Here is a 19885-nt window from a genome sequence, read left to right as displayed (position 1 = left end):
GCAACACTTGGACACTTCCAGATCCAAGAGGGTGAGAGATGGCTCAAGACAGCTCACTCCATTCTGCTCAATGTGCACTGAGCTCAGCTCACATGCAACTCAGACTCAAGACCCAAACATATACCTCAGATGTTTATTCTGAGGTATCTTTTCACTTGAGAAAAGCTAAAACTCATTGCTGCTTGCTTTAATCCAACAAATTGTTCGGGACTATTTTTATTCCTAGTTGTGTTGGCTGATGTGGCATTGGTGCCCAAATTCAGTTTGATAAAGTCTACTGGTAAAGAGAACTGTCCTCACTGGTTGCCGGTGAGAATTAGGAGGGTGACATTAAGTAAGTTTTCCTTCTGGTAAATATGAAAACTGTGATTTAGTGTGCTGTGTAACAATGGAGTAAGTGACATAATTCCAAAGAAGAGTTTAAAATAAATTTGCCTTAAAACAAAAATGTGAGATACCCTGAAATTGTGCAGCAGCTTTCCACCCGATACTGGGCTTTATTTCAGAGTCCACAAACATTTAAATAAATAAAATAAATAAATCACACTTTCTTCCGTTGTTGTTTTAATCACAACGTCATCATCAAGTTTTTGGCTTCTGACCTGTAACCCTGTCCTGTATTGTTCTGTCTGATGCAATGAGACATGAAACATTTTAAAAGCTCACAAAACCTTATGCTCAAATAAATGTGTTAGTCTCTAAGGTGTCACAAGTCTTCCTTTTAATTTTAAAAGCTTGTTTTCTTTTAAAGGTCTGCAAGGAGAGGAGATCCCACTACTTTGCCTTCTACATGCACTTACCATTGGCTTTTAAATATAACATTTCACAACCAAGACGTGATATTTAAGAGCCAATTTAAGTAGGGAGGTAGCATAGTCTCGTGAACAGGATCCTAGATTTGGGTTCCATTTCAACCTCTGCCACTGGCCTGCTGTATGGCCTTGGGGAAGCCACGTCACCTCGTTGTGCTTCTGTTTTTCCTCCCACCTAATTAGACAGTAAACTCTTTGGGGCAGGCGCTGTTTCCCACTGTGTTTGAACAGCACCTATCTGTGTAAGAGCCCTGATCTTAGTTGGGAATTCTAGGCACTACTGTAATACAAATAATAATAAATAAAAATAGTTTATATCAGGGATGGGCAACATTAAGGGAGTAGAAGGCCATAAAAACCATTAAAACCCTCTGGGGTGATGGGGTATGTGACACAGGTGTGTGTGTCGTGTCCTGCGCCGACCCTGGGAGCTGTGATGCTGGGAGGAGGAAGCGGGGTGAGGAGAGGAGTCTGGTCAGGTCCTGTCCCTGGAGGAATGTGACACAGGAGTCAGGGGGGTGGGGAGTAGGGTCCTGCCCCTTTGTGGTGAGAGGGTGGGTTGGAGAGTGAGCCTGCCCTCCACTCACCCTGGCAGAGGTGGCTCCTGTCCCACAGGGCTGGGCCTACCTCCTCGCTCCAGCCCACTGTTCTTGCCACAATGTTATGTTACGGAACCTCCCCAGTGATGCCTTGCCCTCTTCCTGCCCTTGTCTCTGCTGGATCTCCTGCCCTAAGCTGTGTTGTGATGGGCCAAATAAAATAATGTTGCAGGCCAGATGTGACTCCTGGGCCAACAGTTGCCCATCCCTGGTTTAAATATTGTCGTTAGGCCAATCCTGCAGATCACACACAAACAACAATCCCACTGATTTAAGGCAATATTTGCCTGAATCAGGGCTCAGAATTGGGCCCCAAGGGTGTATTTAGTAAGTACACAGATTGTAAAAAATTTAGCCTAGCACTCATAACAATTCTGAGCCACAACTGATTGCTTAGTTTAACTGCTTTAGCTACAACACAGCATTCCTTCAAAGAGTAATAATTCCTGTTACTCATTAACTAGCAAAAAAAGTCTGAATTGTCTCATTCTGACACAGGGCATGAACACATCTAGGTTCCCCTGCCCAAATCATGTTCTGAATTTAGAACAAAAGTGACTGATCACAGGCCAGCCCAGGCAAGCGTGAAGTAAGCTTAACTGCCATAGTTACTAACCGAGTATTACCCATATTGTGTGTGGACAGAAGCCGCAACAGTATTGATGCATTTTTATACTCAAAGGAGTCTTCCAATTGTTCCATTGACAGAACGATGTTGACACTTTCACCACTCTTTTAGAACATTGCATAAGAGCGTCTTATTAAAAAAAACAAAACAAAACAGGAATGTAGAAGAAAATTTACAACACATGCATGTGACTCCTGTTTATTTTGTCCTCTAAATAAGACCACATCTCCTCACTATTTGGTCTAGCGATTCCCACTGGCAGCATTGCTAACGTGTTACATATTTTGTTTTACTTTGAAATATATCATTCCATATTGGTATCATAGAGGTTTTAAATTTTGCCATGTTACTTACAACTATATTTAAAAATCATTAACTTTTTAAAAAATTGCTGACAATAAGCTTGAACATTTCCGGGCTCTGCGTCCAATGATAACTAGAAAGTTTTAAAGATGCCTGTTGTGCAAGCAGCAACATTGCCTGAATCTTTCTCTACCTTGTCACTTTGGATGGAATATAGAAATATCTTTTATATTAAAACTTCCATTCTTGCAAGGCTGCTTAATCACACAAACAACAGACAATCAGCTAAGTCAGCAAAAGGTTTAGTGACCATCTGTTATGTTAATAACTTTGGATATTTTACCCACAATATCTCAGAGCCAGCACCACATTCCTGTCTCCCCATCTACAAATTATACCTTCTCTCTAGTAGCTCTGATACTCTTATCATTTACAAAGATAAATGATTGATTTCCTCATAGTACTGTAAAGCTATGGGGCAATACTGCTCATATTAACAGCCTGCTCCTGCGGTTGATATTGAGGCAAAACTCACCAGCCGTAGAGGGAGTTTTATCTAAATAACTGCAAGACTGGGACTATCCTGCAGATGCTGAGTGCCGTTAACGCCCTATGGGACAGATTTTCTGGTCTGGCTGAACTGTATTCAGGACGTGATCAGAGGCAAGGAAGGTGGTTTTTAACATTCCTTTGTATCCCTCCCTATGCTGGAGTCTGGAGCGGCAAAGGTGGCTTTGTACCACCCAATAATTCACTGGCACAAAGGAAAGCCTCCACTGGCTGGATCGAGCAGCTTTGAGCCAGAAAACAGGGGCAAAGTCCCCTTAATGGACTGGTAAATCTGGCCCATTGACTGCTCTGGGTACTGAGAGCATTCAGCATTATGAAGGACTGAGCCTAGTCAGTAGCAAGCAGGCAGGGCTTGATTCTGAGAGATGCTGAATAACTGCATCTCCCACACAATATTGTGGTGGAGCAGACGACATGCCCCACTTCCACGGACAAGGCAAAGTTAAGGAACTCCTGTGGTCGCAATCAGCCTCAACCCCTCGCACTTGTGAGGTGTGTCATGCCTGGAAGCAGGCCCTTATAAGGGTGGAAATCAGTGCAGTAGTGGTGGCAAGCAGTGCCAGGGTTCAGAGCTCCCAGACTGGGAGTCCTGTAGCACTCACTGACCTATGGCTTTTATGTGCTGTCTGCCGAGCCCTCTGGAGAAGCAGATGGCCTGGGCTGGTTATCTTTATTACAATTCCATCATGATTAAGCCATAACCTTTACTCACATTAAGGAACTGAGAATGCCTGTAAGGCCTGAGAGACTACTTCCTTCTCTCTTGCACAACGAAGGGGGAGGGGTCAGGGAAGTATTTTCCTTTTGTATGGACTGCTTTATAGCCCCTGAAAGGGGGTAGATTCATACAAGGCACAGCTGCAGGGCTGTACTCTGTACCCCAGAAACAGACCACACGGTTGTGGCTGTCTGTAGAACACAGGAGGTAAACAAGGTGCTTGCTCTCACCCCTAGGCGGCAACCCCGAAATGTTAGCCGGCGACAGACATCTGTCAGAGTCGCAGATGTTCAGTGCTTCTTATGATTTGGTCCTTACTGCTCAAATGCTTTTGGCTAGTTCAGATAAAACATAACCTAACAATATTTGTTAAAAATTTGATTGGTGAAAAAATGCTGTTCATTCCTACCTGGACAAATCATAGATACTGCAACAATACAGAGAAATGTTCCCAGAGGTACTCTGCAATGAAAAGCAGGGAAACACCTTTTAGTGAACTACATATTTTAATATATATATATTTTAAAATAAAAAACCTAAGTGGGGGAGGAATTAGGAGGAATGTTCTTTCAGTTTTTCCTTATTGATGTATATCAAAGCCCTGTGACTGCTGCTTTACCACTGTCATGTGGTATGGGCTTAAGGTTCAGAGAGAGAGAGAAAAAAGGTGGATGAGATAATATCTTTTACTTAAGACACTAGATTTACTGCTTGTTACAACAATCACTAACCCCCCTTTTTGTCCTACCAGAACAGGAGTGTTAACAGGCCACTTCACCTTGACTGGTCCCTTAGACAATGTGCTAACTACTTATGCTAAACTATCTGTTTGACCCTGCATTTAGTTGTGACACTGTGAGTACCTTTTCCAGGCCTGAAGAAGAGCTCGGAGTGGCTTGAAAGCTTGTCTTTCTCACCAACAGAAGTCGGTCCAATAAAAGATATTACCTCAACCACTTTCTCTCTCTAATCTCCTGGGACCAACATGGCTACAACACCACTGTATACAACTGATTCATCAGGGCATTTACGCAAGTGTCTAATTTTAAGCATGGGAGTTGTCCCATTGACTTCAAAGTGTTTAAAGTTAGGCACTTAAATACCTTGCTGAATGAGGGCCAAACTAAATAACAGCTTGAGGATAATTAACCCGTACAAAATTCAACTTTGATGCTTCTTTCTCAGAATCCTCTTTAGAACAGGTGAAAGATGAAAGGCAAGACAAAGAAGCGCTACATGACTAAAGAATGGTTTGGCCTGCTCAGCTGTCCCTGAATTGCATCATTAAGTATAGAAAAAGATTTGACTATGCAAGCACAAAACAAACCTTAAAAACTTTGGCTCCAGAAATCCCTGGGACTGGTTCTTCAGAATAAGAAAGATTCTGTTCTGTGAAAAATTCCTTCAGTGCACATTCGCTGAGTTCCACACCAACTACACAGTGTCCCATGTCAGCTAACCTATGCACAGCAATAAAAGTTTTCATGTTTACTTGTGATTCACTGTTCTTATTACATAATTTTGATTTATACTGATCATTCTCTACCTCAAGATGAGGCTTTGGTACATACGTATCTCCTACAGAACAGTAGTTTATTACAGCAGTTTTTTTCAGAATCCAAGCTCTTGTGAGATAGGGTTTATATAGGTATTTTTAATCTTGGAGTTTTCACACTTTATTGGAAAAAAAACACAGTATCTGATTTTAATGTAATTTTGCATGGTTATTTGAGTAGATCTTGATATGAACTAAGGAATGCACTTTGTTTGAACTTGAGAAGCTTTACATGCAATTGATTATTCATTTTTACTATATTAATGGAAAATATGGGGGCACTACAATGACCAGTAATAATACTTCCCTCCCATGGTGGATGACCAAGGATTCAGTCACCTAGTGGATAAAGTGTTTGCTTGATATTTCACATCCTGTTAACGTTATTACAACATCAATGTTTGAAAAACCACAAAAGCTGTTGAATAGCAAGAAACTTTCTCTGGCAAGTAAGGAGCTAGACTATCACTTTCTCAAACACTTATAAGGCTTTCATTTCGTGGTTATGAAGAAAATTTTCCAAATTTGAACTGAAGATGGATGCTGACCCATGCCAAGTGAAATCTCTAGTAACTGTGATCCATATTAATACATGACATGAGTTTTTAGATAAAGAGCAATCTTATACTGCATGCCTGAATGACTCAGCATTACTACACTTTACACATTATTACTACTATACTGTTCTCTTGTGTCTCAAGATACACAGCTCAAGACCTATGCTGCTGCCTGGCTTTGCCAAACAGCAGCAGAATGAAATTAACAACACACTGGTCAGGTTCACTGCAACAGAACTCTTATCAGTTAACTGCAGAATCACATTTCTTTCACACTGCTGCTGTTTGGCAAAACAGAGAAGGTACTAACCAAGAGCCTATGTTGATACAGAGTAGCAGCAGAGACACTCTCCCCTCAACCTTTTTTTTTTTTTTTTTTGGGGGGGGGGGAGGACATGATGGAAGGAAGCTAAGACAGAGATTGAAAAGCTTAAAGTTAAACAAACATCTACTAATCAGCAGATAGTACATACTCTTGAAGTAGGCTCCCAGGAGAAAAGGAGTACTTGTGGCACCTTAGAGACTAACCAATTTATTTGAGCATAAGCTTTCATGAGCTACAGCTCACTTCATCGGATGCATACTGGGGAAACTCTCCCAGGAGAGTACCCTGGTAGGAATCCCAGCACCCTCCCACTTCCTAGCAGCCAGGACGTAAAGTATTGGGCTTCTTAACAGGTCATTTTCCTTGAAGCTCACTGGTGCCTACTCTCCCTATTTGGATAATAGGTGCCTGGCAAATTTTTCTAGCTCTCAATCAACTTACCATACCAAAAATCTTAAACATCTTACTCTTTCATAACCTAGCTGCTTTTGTATACATCAAATTTTTATACAGCTGAACTGTTCTTTTTCCTACATGAATGTTTCTAACCGTTCGTTACTATTACCTCATCACTGGAAAACCTGGAAGAATTAAATGCTGCCTTCTTTTAAAATATCTAGTGAGCATGTAAAAGCAAAGGAACTATACTTTATGGTGAAAATAAAGGAATGACTATTATATTCACTAACTTACAGAGATGCAGACAGGATAATACATTTTCCAAGAAAAATAAGTTAGAAGATTTCTACTCTTAAGGGCTGTATTTTACCATTTCATTTCTACTGCTTTGCCACAAAGTGGAAAAAATATCCTGAGTCCACTCCTGCCATTAAGAAGAACATCCAGATACTTCCTTAAAATCCTGCAGAAGAAAAAAAATAAATAACTATTTAATATTGGAATTGTTTCATGTTCATAGCTGAAAAGCAAGTGTAGTCAAGAATAAAAGGTATCAGGTATTTATATGACATAAAGGTGAAATATAAGTATTAATTAATGATTTAACATAGGGTCTACAGGCCTTCAGCTGTAAATTATTTAGTTTAGCCAAATTAGGCTTTAGGCTAAGTTATGCTAACTTATCTTTACAATAGAGCTAAGTAAGCTAATAATAAACTCACTGAGCTTGTGTCTATGTTTGTGATGCACTGATTTTTTAAAAGAAGTGCTGAGTTTGGATAAAAACGTCTATGAGAGCTCAGCAGACGCTACAAGATGACCGCTGGCAGCCTGGGTGAAATATTAGAGACTTTCTGTTACTATGGTGATAAGGGGACGTAAATGTTAACGAGTATAAGAGGAACTAACAAGTTAGCCTATGGAAAATGTGACACCACAGAAGTAAAAAGAAAAGGAGTACTTGTGGCACCTTAGAGACTAACCAATTTATTTGAGCATAAGCTTTTGTGAGCTACAGCTCACTTCATCGGATGCATACTGTGGAAAATACAGATGATGTTTTTATACACACAAACCATGAAAAAATGGGTGTTTATCACCCCAAAAGTAGTGAAGTATGTAAAGTCAAATAAGGAAAAGGGGCTCCTAAAACCATCATAAATATGTATGAACCCCAGTGGGCATCAGCACAACTGATTATAAAAGCTGCATTGTGGCCTAACTGCCGGGTGGTGGAGGGGGAGAAACCAGGATGACGACCACTGGTGATGGCGAGGATGACTAGCACTTCAGGTTTTTCCACAAGGCATGGTGTTAGTAATACAAATACCATGTGTTCTGTATTGGTCTCTCTCTCTCCTTTAACAGATTGCAGTGTAAGTAATTATTATAGAAAGAGCACTATGCAGTCTCTATTATTCACCTTGGGGGTCCTCTTTCTATTGATAACCTCTTTACTGTACTCATTCTTGGGGGCTGAACTTTCAGAGATTAAGGTATAGGTATAAACCCTCACCTTGAGATGGGTAATTGGTTAAAGTAACCCATAGCTATAGGTAAGTCTATGCCAGACATAATGCAATAGCCCAGCTAAAAGCTTCCACCCAACCTCAAGTGTACTATACTTTGGTGTTTCAAACTGTCTCCATTAATTTACAATATAACATCCACTTTTTAACAGACATTTAATTAAATTTAAAAAAGGAAATTCAATTACCGTTATAATTGGGCACAGCCTACTACTCGGGCAAAAGAATTACCCACCTCTGAAACGGCTACTTTAGATTATTAAAACTGAACGAACCTAAAACATCTGAATTTACTCTACACTATTTACTTCTTGTATTTAACTCAGCTTGGGCAATGTAACCAGAATAATTAGTTTTGTTTTCTAAGGCTCCAATCCTGTAAGGTGCAGCATGTGGATAAACTGCTGTGCACACGCACTACATACTGCAAGACTGGGGTCTAAAACAATTCATAAATACTGTAGAAGTGTTTCACATCAGAGAACACACACCATATCTAAGTTTTGTGGCCTAAAGATTTCATTTAAGATGTAAAAGTTTGACAAGCAAGGTGATCTTTCCATCTCTCCACTATCCTTGCGATGGCAACTTAAACATCGAAAATTATAGAAGCTCTGAACAAGGCTAGTACAAAACACTTCGATGTTTGTACCCAGGCTGCATTTTTGGGACAGGCCTTATGAAAGTCATATTATCCAATTATCATTCATTACAGCTTAGGTAGAAGAAAGAGTTACATACCGATGTCCTTGTTCCTTATGAAATCCAATTTTTCTCATTTGCCATTTCTGCAGCCATTCCTCTTCAGTCACCACTCTGCATTGTTGTTGCCCAATATCAGAGCTTTCTTTTATTCTTGGTACATCTGTAAAGCTGTCCATGGTCTCATATACTTATGTTGTCTGTGTAGAGGGTAAAAATATATATTCCCCAAGCAATATTTTGTACCATGTACGGAGGTCCTGATCCTGCAATCAGGGAGAATTTTCATTAATTGCTATTATTAGCTTCAATTGGAATTCTGTCTGAATAAAACCACTATTAAAAACAACTGGCATTTTAAAAGATCATGAAAATATTTTATTCATATCAGGTTTGCCTTTAATTTATTAACAGAATTGAAATGTGGGTCCTAACATATTGACAATATTTCTGTCACCTCAGATCACTTTATTTTGAGCAAATATCATCTATGGGACAATCCAGAATTCCTGCACAGATAGATCTTAAAGGAATTTTGTTCTATATTCTTAAACAAATCTTTACATACCATTTTATGCATTACTCTTATGTTCCATTCATGCACAGTATAACACACTTGCAATGAGATTCCAAAGAAATATACAAGGATTTAATTGGGGTTGGTTAGAATGTTTTAAGATAAATTTCCACACTTTATTTTTAAATTCCCTTTTCACAACACATGGTGGGACTGAAGAGGGGCAAGAATGGTTTCCATTTTCCTGAAAGGAGGTTCAGCTTTCAGAAATGTGGAAACCACTAGGACAAGGGAATTCATTATAAAGAATAGAAAACATTATAGCAGGGCTGCTCTTTTCAAAATTTTCTCCTTTTTCTAGGTGTGGTCCCAGAAGTTTCTCAGTCTGTACTTAATTTCAGTTTGCTGACCGAGCTCTGTAGGAAGCAGCTCTATTTAAATGGGGAGGGGGAGGTTAATATTAAAAAGGGGACATTCACGCATTTCCCCCATTGGGGACAGAGGGATATACTTTTAGACTGATACCTTCCTCTCCAAAGCACAGTTAAAACGCCCTTCTCCCCTGCTCTGTTCCCCAAAACTGAGATTTAACAGCTTGCTGACATTATATGCCAAATAAATTAACATGCAAAATCATATTTAATGCAATATTAATGTTGCAAGTTTAAAATATACAAAGGTCATGAAATTAATAACCTAAGGTTTCAGAGAAAAAGGATCTCTCATTTTAAATTACTTTTTAGTGAGAAGAAAAAAATTAGTTTTGGTTTTTCCTGGAAAATAAAAATACTGAACAGCAAATGATAGTTCCAGATTGTACCAATCTTATAAACAAGAAGTTAAATAATTAATTGCCTGAAGAGTGATCCAAAATACCACATGTGAGCAAGTTACCATCTCACAATGACTTTTATTTCAGTTATGTACTTTTTTCCGGGGTGGGAGAATCCAAGGAAATAAACAAACAGAAATAAAACGGGGAGAAAGAGAAGAGACTGAGAAACTGTGTATTGTACAACACTAGGAGACTCTGAGATTACACAATCCGTTAATTTGGCTCCTCTGTGCCAGGGCCAATTACAGGAAAAGGCTATGTTATGCAATCACTCCACCCTGTTCTAACGCCTTAAAACAATGCGATTTCTCCACACCTCACCTGGTGCCTGATGCTCCAAACATGTTCATGCTTAACTTAAAGCCCAAAAAGAAAAGGAGGACTTGTGGCACCCTAGAGGCTAACAATTTATTAGAGCATAAGCTTACGTGGGCTACAGCCCACTTCATCGGATGCACAGAATGGAACATAGAGTAAGAACAGTGCCAGCATGGACGGCAAGGACAGGAAATTTACTCTCCAGGGTTAAAATAAAGCGGGCGCTCAAGCGTTTGCAGGATCAGGGCTTTAGTGACTCGCGTCCATATACTGATGATTAAAGAGCACAACAGGAGCACCCTAGGGGACAGCCAGTGCCAGGGCGATGGAGGCTGCAGAGCGCCCGAGGGAGCCCTCCAGAATCTTTGCCGTCAGCAGGGCCAGGCTGGGGAGCCAGACAGGCCACCAGCGCCCCGCACACACACACACCCACACCCACACACACACACACACGGAACTCCGACCCCCGCTGCTGGAGCTCAGCCAGCCCCCTCTAGCTCCTTTGGGGCAGGGACCCCGCAGCGTCTTTCCCTCTCCCAACGCCAAAGCCCCGGCCCCCAGCAGAGACCCAGACCCGGCCCCGAGCGAGCGCCCCGTCCTGACCTGGTCTGGGCGCGGCCCGCGGAGCTCCCAGCCGGCCAAGCCGCCTCCAGGCTGCGGAGTCCGGCCCGCCCGGGCCGCGGGGGGAGGAACCCGCTGTCCCCGCCCCCTGCCCCGCACGCTACGCGCCGAGCAGAGCGGAAGCGGCAGCGGAGGGAGGCAGGCGGGCGGGGGGTGAGAGGTGAGCGGCGGCCGCCCCGGGAGGAGGATGGTGGGAGCGGCGGCGCCCTGCGGTGAGTGAGCGCCCCTGGCCGGACGCCGCCGGGGCGGGCGCTTGGCCGCGGCAGCCCCTGCCTCCTTGCCCTGGGGCAGGCGGCGCTGCTGCCGCTGCCGGCGCCGCCGCCGCCGCCTGGGGCGGGGATGTGGTGACAGCGCCGCACAAAGCGGACCCAGCAGCCCCCTGAACGGGGCTTTCTTCTGCGGGGGGCGGGTCCCTCGGGAATCTTTTCCTTTGCCGGGGGGAGGGTCTGTGTGCGTGGGAGCTTTGGCGCGCTCTTGGCATCGGGGATTTGGGGCTCCCTGGGGTTATATTTGGGGGGGGGGAATCTCTGGGATTTTTACCGGGGGCAGGGTGTATCTGGGAGTCTGGTGTCTTCCTACCTGGCAGGCCGTGGGGAGGAGTGTCTCTATGGGGAGTAGGGAGCGTCTGGGTGGGAGCAGCAGCGCTAGGGGGTGGTGAGCAGGTGTCCGGGGGTTTGTCTCCAGAGCGCAGCAGGGATCATTTGCCGGGAGGGTCTATCGCTTGACCTTACCATGGTTTCTCTTTATTGCAGCTCTGGTTGGAAGTGCTTTGGACACATTAGTTTAATATCCGGCTCCTGGGTGATTTGGATCCAAGGTGAGCAGAAACCAGCTCCCGCAGAGCACAGAGAGATTTCTCTTCTTGCAGTTCCCACCTGTGCTCTGTAGCTTCGGGATTCTTTTGGAGCCTGTGGGACCCCAAGGTTTAGAAGAGAAACCTCAAATTGGCTATCCCCAGCTGGTGCAGGGACCCTTGACACATTGCCTTACAGCTGCTTATGTTGTCATGTCTCTAAAAGGGGACTTCTCTTGCAAAATACTTGCAGATAATGACATAACATTTAAAATATGCTAATTTTACCATTTTATGGTTAATGGGTTGAAATATTCTGTCAAATGGTTTTGTTGACATGTTTTAGTTAAAACTCCATTTGAATGTTTTTCTTAAATAGTTTATTTTAAAAACAACTTTTCAATAATGGATACATTTAAATGTGTGCATGTTTATACCATTTTTGATTATCCAAAATCTTGTTTATCATATTAATGTCATGATCCCCATGTCATTCAGATGAATTAGTTGTCACTGTATGTTTAAACTCTGAAATATTTTCCCAAGTAGTAGTATGTAACATACTTTGTCACATCATGTGACATTTTTAATGTATCATAAATGTCTCCTTTTCAGAATTACTTTAGCAGCCAAAAGGCTACTATTAATAATAATAAGATAAATGTAAAGTCTAGCATAGAATAATAGAACAATTTGCTACTGGAAATGAAGTTTTGTTTTGGGGTTTTTTTGGAGTGGTGCGTACCCCTCCCCACCCCCAGGATCCAGTAGGGTAGCTGAGGGTAAATGTGAGTAAACAGAGTTTACCCACTTCTCATTTGGGGAAAATGGAGTTTTGACTAGCTTACTCACCTTTTTTTTTTTTTTTTTTTTAAACCTTTTCACCAGTGGCAAGATCCAATAAGCAGCAGACTGTATAACCAGAAGTATGAGTTCTTTATATATCTTAACAGATTGCTTTTTTTCCTCCTTGATACTTGATATAAATATGCCAGCCATTCTGTAACAGTAACCTTGTACCCTTCAGGTGTGAAGGGTTATCTGTGCCCTAAATGGTCTTCCCAAACAGTTCAGCAGAGGATAACCGCAGCCGCCTTCTCCATATCTGTGACCCTGTATATCAGAGGTGGGCAAACTACGGCCCACGGGACCGTCCTACCTGGCCCCTGAGCTCCCGGCCAGGGAGGGTAGCCCCCGGCCCCTCCCCTGCTGGCCCCTCTTCCCAGCAGCCACGCTGCCATGCGGGCAGCATGGCTTGTGCTCGCCCACCTCCCAGACTTTCCAATAAGCCTGTCCTGCTTCTCTGAGCAGCCTTGTGGGGGGGCGGGGGGGTTGGATAAGGGGCAGGAGGTCCTGGGGGGCAGTCAGAGGACAGGGGGTGGTTGGATGGGGTGGAGGTTCGGGGAGGGGGGCAGTCAGGAGGGAGGGAGCAGGGGGGTTGGATAGGGGGTGGGGTCCTAGGGGGGCAGTTAGGGCCGGGGGTCCTGGAAGGGGGCGGTCAGGGGACAAAAAGACAGGTGTGGGTGGGGCAGGGGTGTAGATAGGGGGCAGGGCAGTCAGGGAGCAGGGGGGTTGGATGGGGGTGGAGTTCCAGGGGGGCGGTTAGGGGCAGGGGGTCCCAGGAGAGGGTGGTCAGGGAACAAGGAGAGGGGTGGGGGTTGGATGGGTGGGGGTTCTGGGGGGGCGGGGGCCAGGCTGTTTGCAGGGGCACAGCCTTCCCTACTCGGCCCTCCATACCATTTTGCAACCCCGATGTGGCCCTCGGGCCAAAAAGTTTGCCCACCCCTGCTGTATACAGAAAGAATTACCTTCTCTTCTCTTTGTCTCTTCTGGTCCACTAGTCAGCAGTTGTCCGGCTGACAATAGTCAAGTACCCAGTTCAAATCAGGTTCACCAAACTCAATGTATATTGGTAATTTTTCTTCAGAATAATATAGTTTATAAACAGACATGTCTAGCCATGTATGACAAAGGCTTCTCGGCTAAGGAATTATGCTTTGTTACCAAGTAAGGCCGTACAAAGGATATACAAGTCTCACCCCACTCCTGAAAGCAGGTTGCAGGAAAAAACAGCACCATGTCACAGAGAGGTGTGTGCCCACCCTTGGAAAAGCCCCATAAAATACAGACTGTGTTTTTTCTATATGCAGGTGTGATGTTACCCAGCTCAGTACACCTGTGGTGTGGTGACATTGTTCTTCAATTCACTACAGATCACCAAGCTTCTATTTATCTTATTCTAATTGATTAGGTTAGACTACATTTCTACATAAACAAAAGGAGGATAATACCTTGGTTTGTCTAAACTCCTTTCCCTTTCCATTTACACAGATATTTTAGTGTGATTTTCCTCACTTCAGTCTAATCCTTTCACCTCAGGGTGAGGTCAGTGTGTTGGTTTAGTTGATCACATCAAGTTTACTTAGTAATAAACAAATCTCATTGTATGAACACCCATTGTCTTTTCCTGTTGTCTAACTAAACTTTCTGCACTGCCACTTTCAGCACTAAAACTTTAGTTGTTCAGGGGTGTGAAAAAACACCCCCTGAGCGACAAAAGTTTTAGGGCTGAAAAGCGCCAGTACTTTAACACCAGGAGCCGTGCTTCCAGCGTTAAAACTACCACCCCTCGTTCAGGGTGGATTTTTTTTTCTCTCGGCAATAAAGCGTGTCTCCACTGCCCACATCGCAGCACTGCCGCACCCGCACTGTAATATGGGCTGTCATAAATATAAAGGGAAGGGTAAACCCCTTTGAAATCCCTCCTGGCCAGGGGAAAGCTCCTCTCACCTGTAAAGGGTTAGGAAGCTAAAGGTAACCTCGCTGGCACCTGACCAAAATGACCAATGAGGAGACAAGATACTTTCAAAAGCTGGGAGGAGGGAGAGAAACAAAGGGTCTGTGTGTCTGTCTATATGCTGGTTTCTGCTGGGGATAGACCAGGAATGGAGTCTTAGAACTTTTAGTAAGAAATCTAGCTAGGTATGTGTTAGATTATGATTTCTTTAAATGGCTGAGAAAAGAATTGTGCTGAATAGAATAACTATTTCTGTCTGTGTATCTTTTATGTAACTTAAGGTTTTGCCTAGAGGGGTTCTCTATGTTTTGAATCTAATTACCCTGTAAGATATCTACCATCCTGATTTTACAGGGGGGATTTCTTTATTTCTGTTTACTTCTATTTTTATTAAAAGTCTTCTTGTAAGAAAACTGAATGCTTTTTCATTGTTCTCAGATCCAAGGGTTTGGGTCTGTGGTCACCTATGGAAATTGGTGAGGCTTTTTATCCAACATTTCCCAGGAAAGGGGGGGTGCAAGTGTTGGGAGGATTGTTCATTGTTCTTAAGATCCAAGGGTCTGGGTCTGTAATCACCTAGGCAAATTGGTGAGGCTTTTTACCAAACCTGGTCCAGGAAGTGGGGTGCAAGGTTTTGGGAAGTATTTTGGGGGGAAAGACGCGTCCAAACAGCTCTCCCCAGTAACCAGTATTAGTTTGGTGGTGGTAGCGGCCAATCCAAGGACAACGGGTGGAATATTTTGTACCTTGGGGAAGTTTTGACCTAAGCTGGTAAAGATAAGCTTAGGAGGTTTTTCATGCAGGTCCCCACATCTGTACCCTAGAGTTCAGAGTGGGGGAGGAACCTTGACATGGGCAGTGTAGACATACCCACAGCCTTAAATGCCTTCGAAAAAGGAAATTGCTATGAGCATTTCAGTGGCAATTAGTGCCTCATAATAAGATAATATAAAAATGGTAGATATAGAAATGGCAGTGATTGATCATTGGAAAGGCTCACAAGTATAGATATTATGAACTGCATAGGGTTATAGTTGATTGTCACATTTATATCTCAGTAATACAGACCGAGTTCTTGGTCAGTGGATTAATATAGATATCTTTCTATGGTACCACTTCCCCTTTGTGTCTTTTTCTTTTTCAGTTCTTTTCCTGTGTTCCCTCTTGTTTGTACTTCACTCCCTGGAGAAAAGTACATATTTGACAATAGCATATTTTAAAATCTTTTGCAGCATGTTTTTATACACCAAGATCTGCACACCTTATAACTTGTGCAATAAATGGTGGTTTCTTCCCCACTTCCAATCAAAGATTTAATCAGGGAGAATTATAGTGAAGCCTCAAGATACTAAGACTTTATTATTTTTATAATGTATTCTACAATGCATTTACTGGTAAAGTATAAAGTATTATAACTACATATAATTACAACGCAACTACAATTTTCTAGACGCTAAATGAACAAGTACGTTCATAGGAAGGTGTGCAAGTCTCGGAATACATTTAATTTTTCCTTGACTTGAGATTAAATAAGAGTTCAAATACATTATGTTAAAAGTTACTATACAATCCAAATTCCTCAGCCCCCCATAAATCAGTAGGTAGGACCAGTGTCACTGAGAGTAACAGTATAAGGCTTGCATTATGAGCTTATGCTTATTCACTTTCTAAACTATAATTATCAGCTAAGTCTTCAGGTGGTGCAAATCAGCTTAAGTCCAATGAAATCAATACAGCTATAGAAATGAAGGCCTGGAAGTGCACTCAACAGGTCATCTAATCAGTCCCCCTGTACTGAGGTAGTATTAAGTAATGCCTGAGTAAGACCGTCCCTATGCTGATTTACACTATTTGAGGAACTGCTCTTATATGTTCACATTGAGCTTAGTTTAAAATAAAGTTACTGTTCCTCTTTCCTGCCCACCCACTTTTTTTTTTCTTTTTTCATTAATGGATATAAAGGCGTGTAGCTTGACTAACTCTCGCTGACCAATGTGGTGGTTGATGGTGGTGAATGTTCATGTAATATCTAATTAGTCCACTCTCTCAAACCAAACCATTTTGTCATATTACTTAACAATCTTCTGACTTCATTTTGCAGATCCTATAATACAATGTCAACTGGAAGGGTACGAACAAAAAAAAAGTCATCCTCATTGGACCAGTCTCCAGATAACCTTCCTTTGAGGAGTTCTGGGAGACAGGTACTTAAGTGTTAAAAATTATATATTTAAAGCTTCATAGAAATGATTTTTGGCGTATGCATTTGTTTAACATTTATTATAAAAGGACTCCCCTATGTAACCCTTTTGGGCAGTACCCAGTTATCACAAACAGAGGAGAAGTATTTGGAATTGTCCAAAGAGAAGGTGAGAGCATTTTAATACTCCAGAAAAAGACAGGAAGGGGGCACTTATGAAGTATTGGACAAGACAAGATGTAAATTTAGGCAAAGGCTCTGATGTTGCAGTGGGCTCCACCTCCATGGGGGGTGGGATGGGTCAGACCATTTGGAGTTCATCCACTTGTTGTAAAGCTGTTTGAATAATTACTTGAAAATAATTAATTGAAAGTAAAGTCAATTGATCTTTGGGATACAGCCATACAGAGTTGTTAGCAGGATTGAGACCTAGACAGACCGTACAAATTGGACACACAATGCCCAGAGTGACCAGGAGGATGGTTCTGTATTGGAGTTTTGTTATTTTAAAAATTAATTTATAAATTTTAGGAGTAGAATACAATATCTTTATTAACGTAGATTAACATTGATTGGCTTTGTGCAATAAAATAATTTTAAAGAGAGATTGGAATGATGGTGCTAGAAACACTGGGATCCAAAGGAATGAAAATATTAATTTAAACTGGAAGCCCTGTTTTATAAATTATTTAAGGGTGTCAATTAAAAGACTAAATCAAGAAGCCTTTAAATTAAATGAACATTGCGAGATTGTTGGATCTTTAAAACGGACCTTCCTTGACAGTTTTCAAGTTGTCCCTCACTGCTATGGATTCCAGAGATCTGATTTATATTATTTTAGCCATTGCTGTGCCCTGAATGATGAAACAATGGAATCTTTGGGTGTTGCACTGTAAAAAATTCAGCGCCATTGTTGTTTCCAGTCACCGATCCTATGAGAGTTCAATTCTAACTGTTCTTTATTAGGTGAAGAAGAAGGCGGCTGAAGCAGCAGAGGATGATGATGACGCATCAGAGAAGAAATATAGAAAATGTGAAAAAGCTGGGTGCACTGCAACATGTCCTGTTTGCTTTGCAAGTGCTGCTGAAAGGTTTGTCGTTCTGTACTTACATACCTATGACAAAATCTCTTAAATCTACAGGCAAAACTGAGAGGTACAGATGTAATGCTGGTTGTAGACTTAGAGTGCTAGTGAATCATCACAAATGGCATCTTTTGCAGATGACTTTTTGCAATGTATTGCCAATCCTGAATTAACGTTTCTCAAGGACAAGGGTTGTCAATGCAGCATGTCGGCTGTTTTCTGGCACAAATTTTGTTTTTCTGAAATTAAGGGTGTGTTTATGAAACATACACAGAAGAGCTTCCCTATCAAAACACAAAATGAAACCATCATATACTCTCCTATACTATTACTGTGTTGTTATAGAGTTCTCTAATCTGTCATTAATGTGCTGAGTCTGCAGGATTGGCTCTGAAGCTTACAAAACTATTTTCATTATAACATCCTGTTTTCACTCAGGGCTAACTTTCTGTTCAACTTTTATATAAGTACTTTTTTAATTTAACATTCTGAATTTAGAGGTATGTGGAAATAAAGCATTACTATATGGGCAGGGCTTATAATATGCAGCATGTCTCTAAATGTATGTGGCACTGTCCCCTCCCCGTTTAATATTGTGCAGTTAATTTGGCTATTATATACAATTATTTTATGCTGCCTCCAAGTTTTAAATTGTGTATGTATTGCATCTTTTTATATTGAAAGGGAATATCTGCATTATAAACGTTGTCACAGGAAAGCTGGAAGTTTTGGCAACTGAGAACATGGCATATGGGACTTTTGATACCCAGGAAACCATGGGAAGTGATTTTAAATGCTGCAGGAGGCAATTAAGACAATTTAATCATTTTTAAGTCTTATTTTGTAGGTGTTATTTTTTAAAAATACTTCCATATGATTACTTATGGGAAATTAGATAATTTCATGGCTAGCCAGCTCAGACACCATTGTGCTTTGCTACCACATAATTTTAATTTTAGAGGAATATTTAATTGATTTAATTGGGTTTGTTGCTTGAATAAGGAAGGCAGGATTAATTGCTTTGTCTAATGAATGTAATTCTTATATAAATGTGACAATAAAAGAGAACGAACACTTACAATGTGTAATTATATAGATTTTTGTCTTAGGTTAAAATAGCAACCAAATCAGTAATTTTATATAATTGAAAATAATTGGACAATTGATATTTCACGTACACAGACCTAGACCTAGCAGCAAATAGTTCTATATTTTTGGTTTAATCAACCTATGAATTTGGGCTTTTAGAAGGAAATGCCCAATGCTTTTTTTTTTTTGCTTTTTTAAAAAAAAAAAAAATTGTAAGCTCCTTGAGGCTGGGACTATGTTTTCCTGCGTGTAAGTAAATGGGTGTTGCCACAGTATAAATAAGAGTAATAATTATCAATGTCCAGCAACCTTCTCTGAGATCTGGCTCAGAGCATGCCCAATTGACCATACTAAACAGAAGCTGCTGCAATCTCAGAGAAGTTATAAAATTGTACATGACATAGATTTTGCCACCTTTGCATCTTGTATTGCTCATGATGAAATCTGAGATCTTTTATACAGTTAAAATTATTTTTAATTATTATTTTTATTATTACTCTTTCTGTTATTGCAGTGCTTAGAGGCCAGGGCCCATTGTGCAAAGCTCTGTACAAACATAAAAAGAAACAGCAGAGTATCAAACTCTCTTCTGCCATGCCCTGGCCTTAACATTTCTTTAAATTTTAAAATGAAGCAGAGTCCATGGGATTTTTTTTTTTAAGTGTCATAATGCAGTCTACATGTTTTCTTGTGTCCTAGGTGTGCTAAAAATGGCTACACATCTAGATGGTATCATCTCTCCTGTGGGGAACATTTCTGCAATGAGTGTTTTGATCACTATTATCGAAGGTATACTTACTGAGACCATGTTTTGTTTACAGAAGTCTTGGAGAGATTGATTGGATATTAAAAATGTACAGTCTCATTTACTGAAACAAATATTTTAAACTTTTTCCTCTCTACTGACTTTATTTTGAAGTGAGACTTAGCGAC

The 19885-nt window shown here is 41.4% G+C and overlaps 2 protein-coding genes across 5 annotated transcripts in view; one reads left to right on the top strand and one right to left on the bottom strand.

Annotated features, from left to right (window-relative positions):
• TPMT (thiopurine S-methyltransferase) overlaps positions 1-11104 on the bottom strand; it is a 35265-nt gene extending 24161 nt beyond the window's left edge. For all 3 annotated transcript variants that reach the window (XM_084621460.1, XM_084621458.1, XM_084621459.1), the window contains exons 1-5: positions 10971-11104; positions 8737-8963; positions 6837-6929; positions 4958-5090; positions 4040-4092 (exon numbers count right to left, since the gene is read on the bottom strand). In XM_084621460.1, coding sequence (XP_084477586.1) covers positions 4040-4092; positions 4958-5090; positions 6837-6929; positions 8737-8876 — 419 coding nt within the window. In that variant the 5' untranslated portion in view covers positions 8877-8963; positions 10971-11104. The remainder of the gene's footprint in view (positions 1-4039; positions 4093-4957; positions 5091-6836; positions 6930-8736; positions 8964-10970) is intronic.
• The window catches only part of KDM1B (lysine demethylase 1B), a 45018-nt gene continuing 36215 nt past the window's right edge, over positions 11083-19885 (top strand). For both annotated transcript variants that reach the window (XM_084621455.1, XM_084621454.1), the window contains exons 1-5: positions 11083-11200; positions 11741-11805; positions 16680-16782; positions 17745-17869; positions 19652-19741. In XM_084621455.1, the coding sequence (XP_084477581.1) occupies positions 16693-16782; positions 17745-17869; positions 19652-19741 (305 nt within the window). In that variant the 5' untranslated portion in view covers positions 11083-11200; positions 11741-11805; positions 16680-16692. The remainder of the gene's footprint in view (positions 11201-11740; positions 11806-16679; positions 16783-17744; positions 17870-19651; positions 19742-19885) is intronic.

Source organism: Lepidochelys olivacea, assembly GCF_965140295.1.
Source record: "Lepidochelys olivacea isolate rLepOli2 genome assembly, chromosome: 2".
Taxonomy (NCBI): Eukaryota; Metazoa; Chordata; order Testudines; family Cheloniidae; genus Lepidochelys; species Lepidochelys olivacea.
Note: the sequence above shows the minus strand (reverse complement) of the source record. Positions and strands in the feature narration are given on the sequence as shown.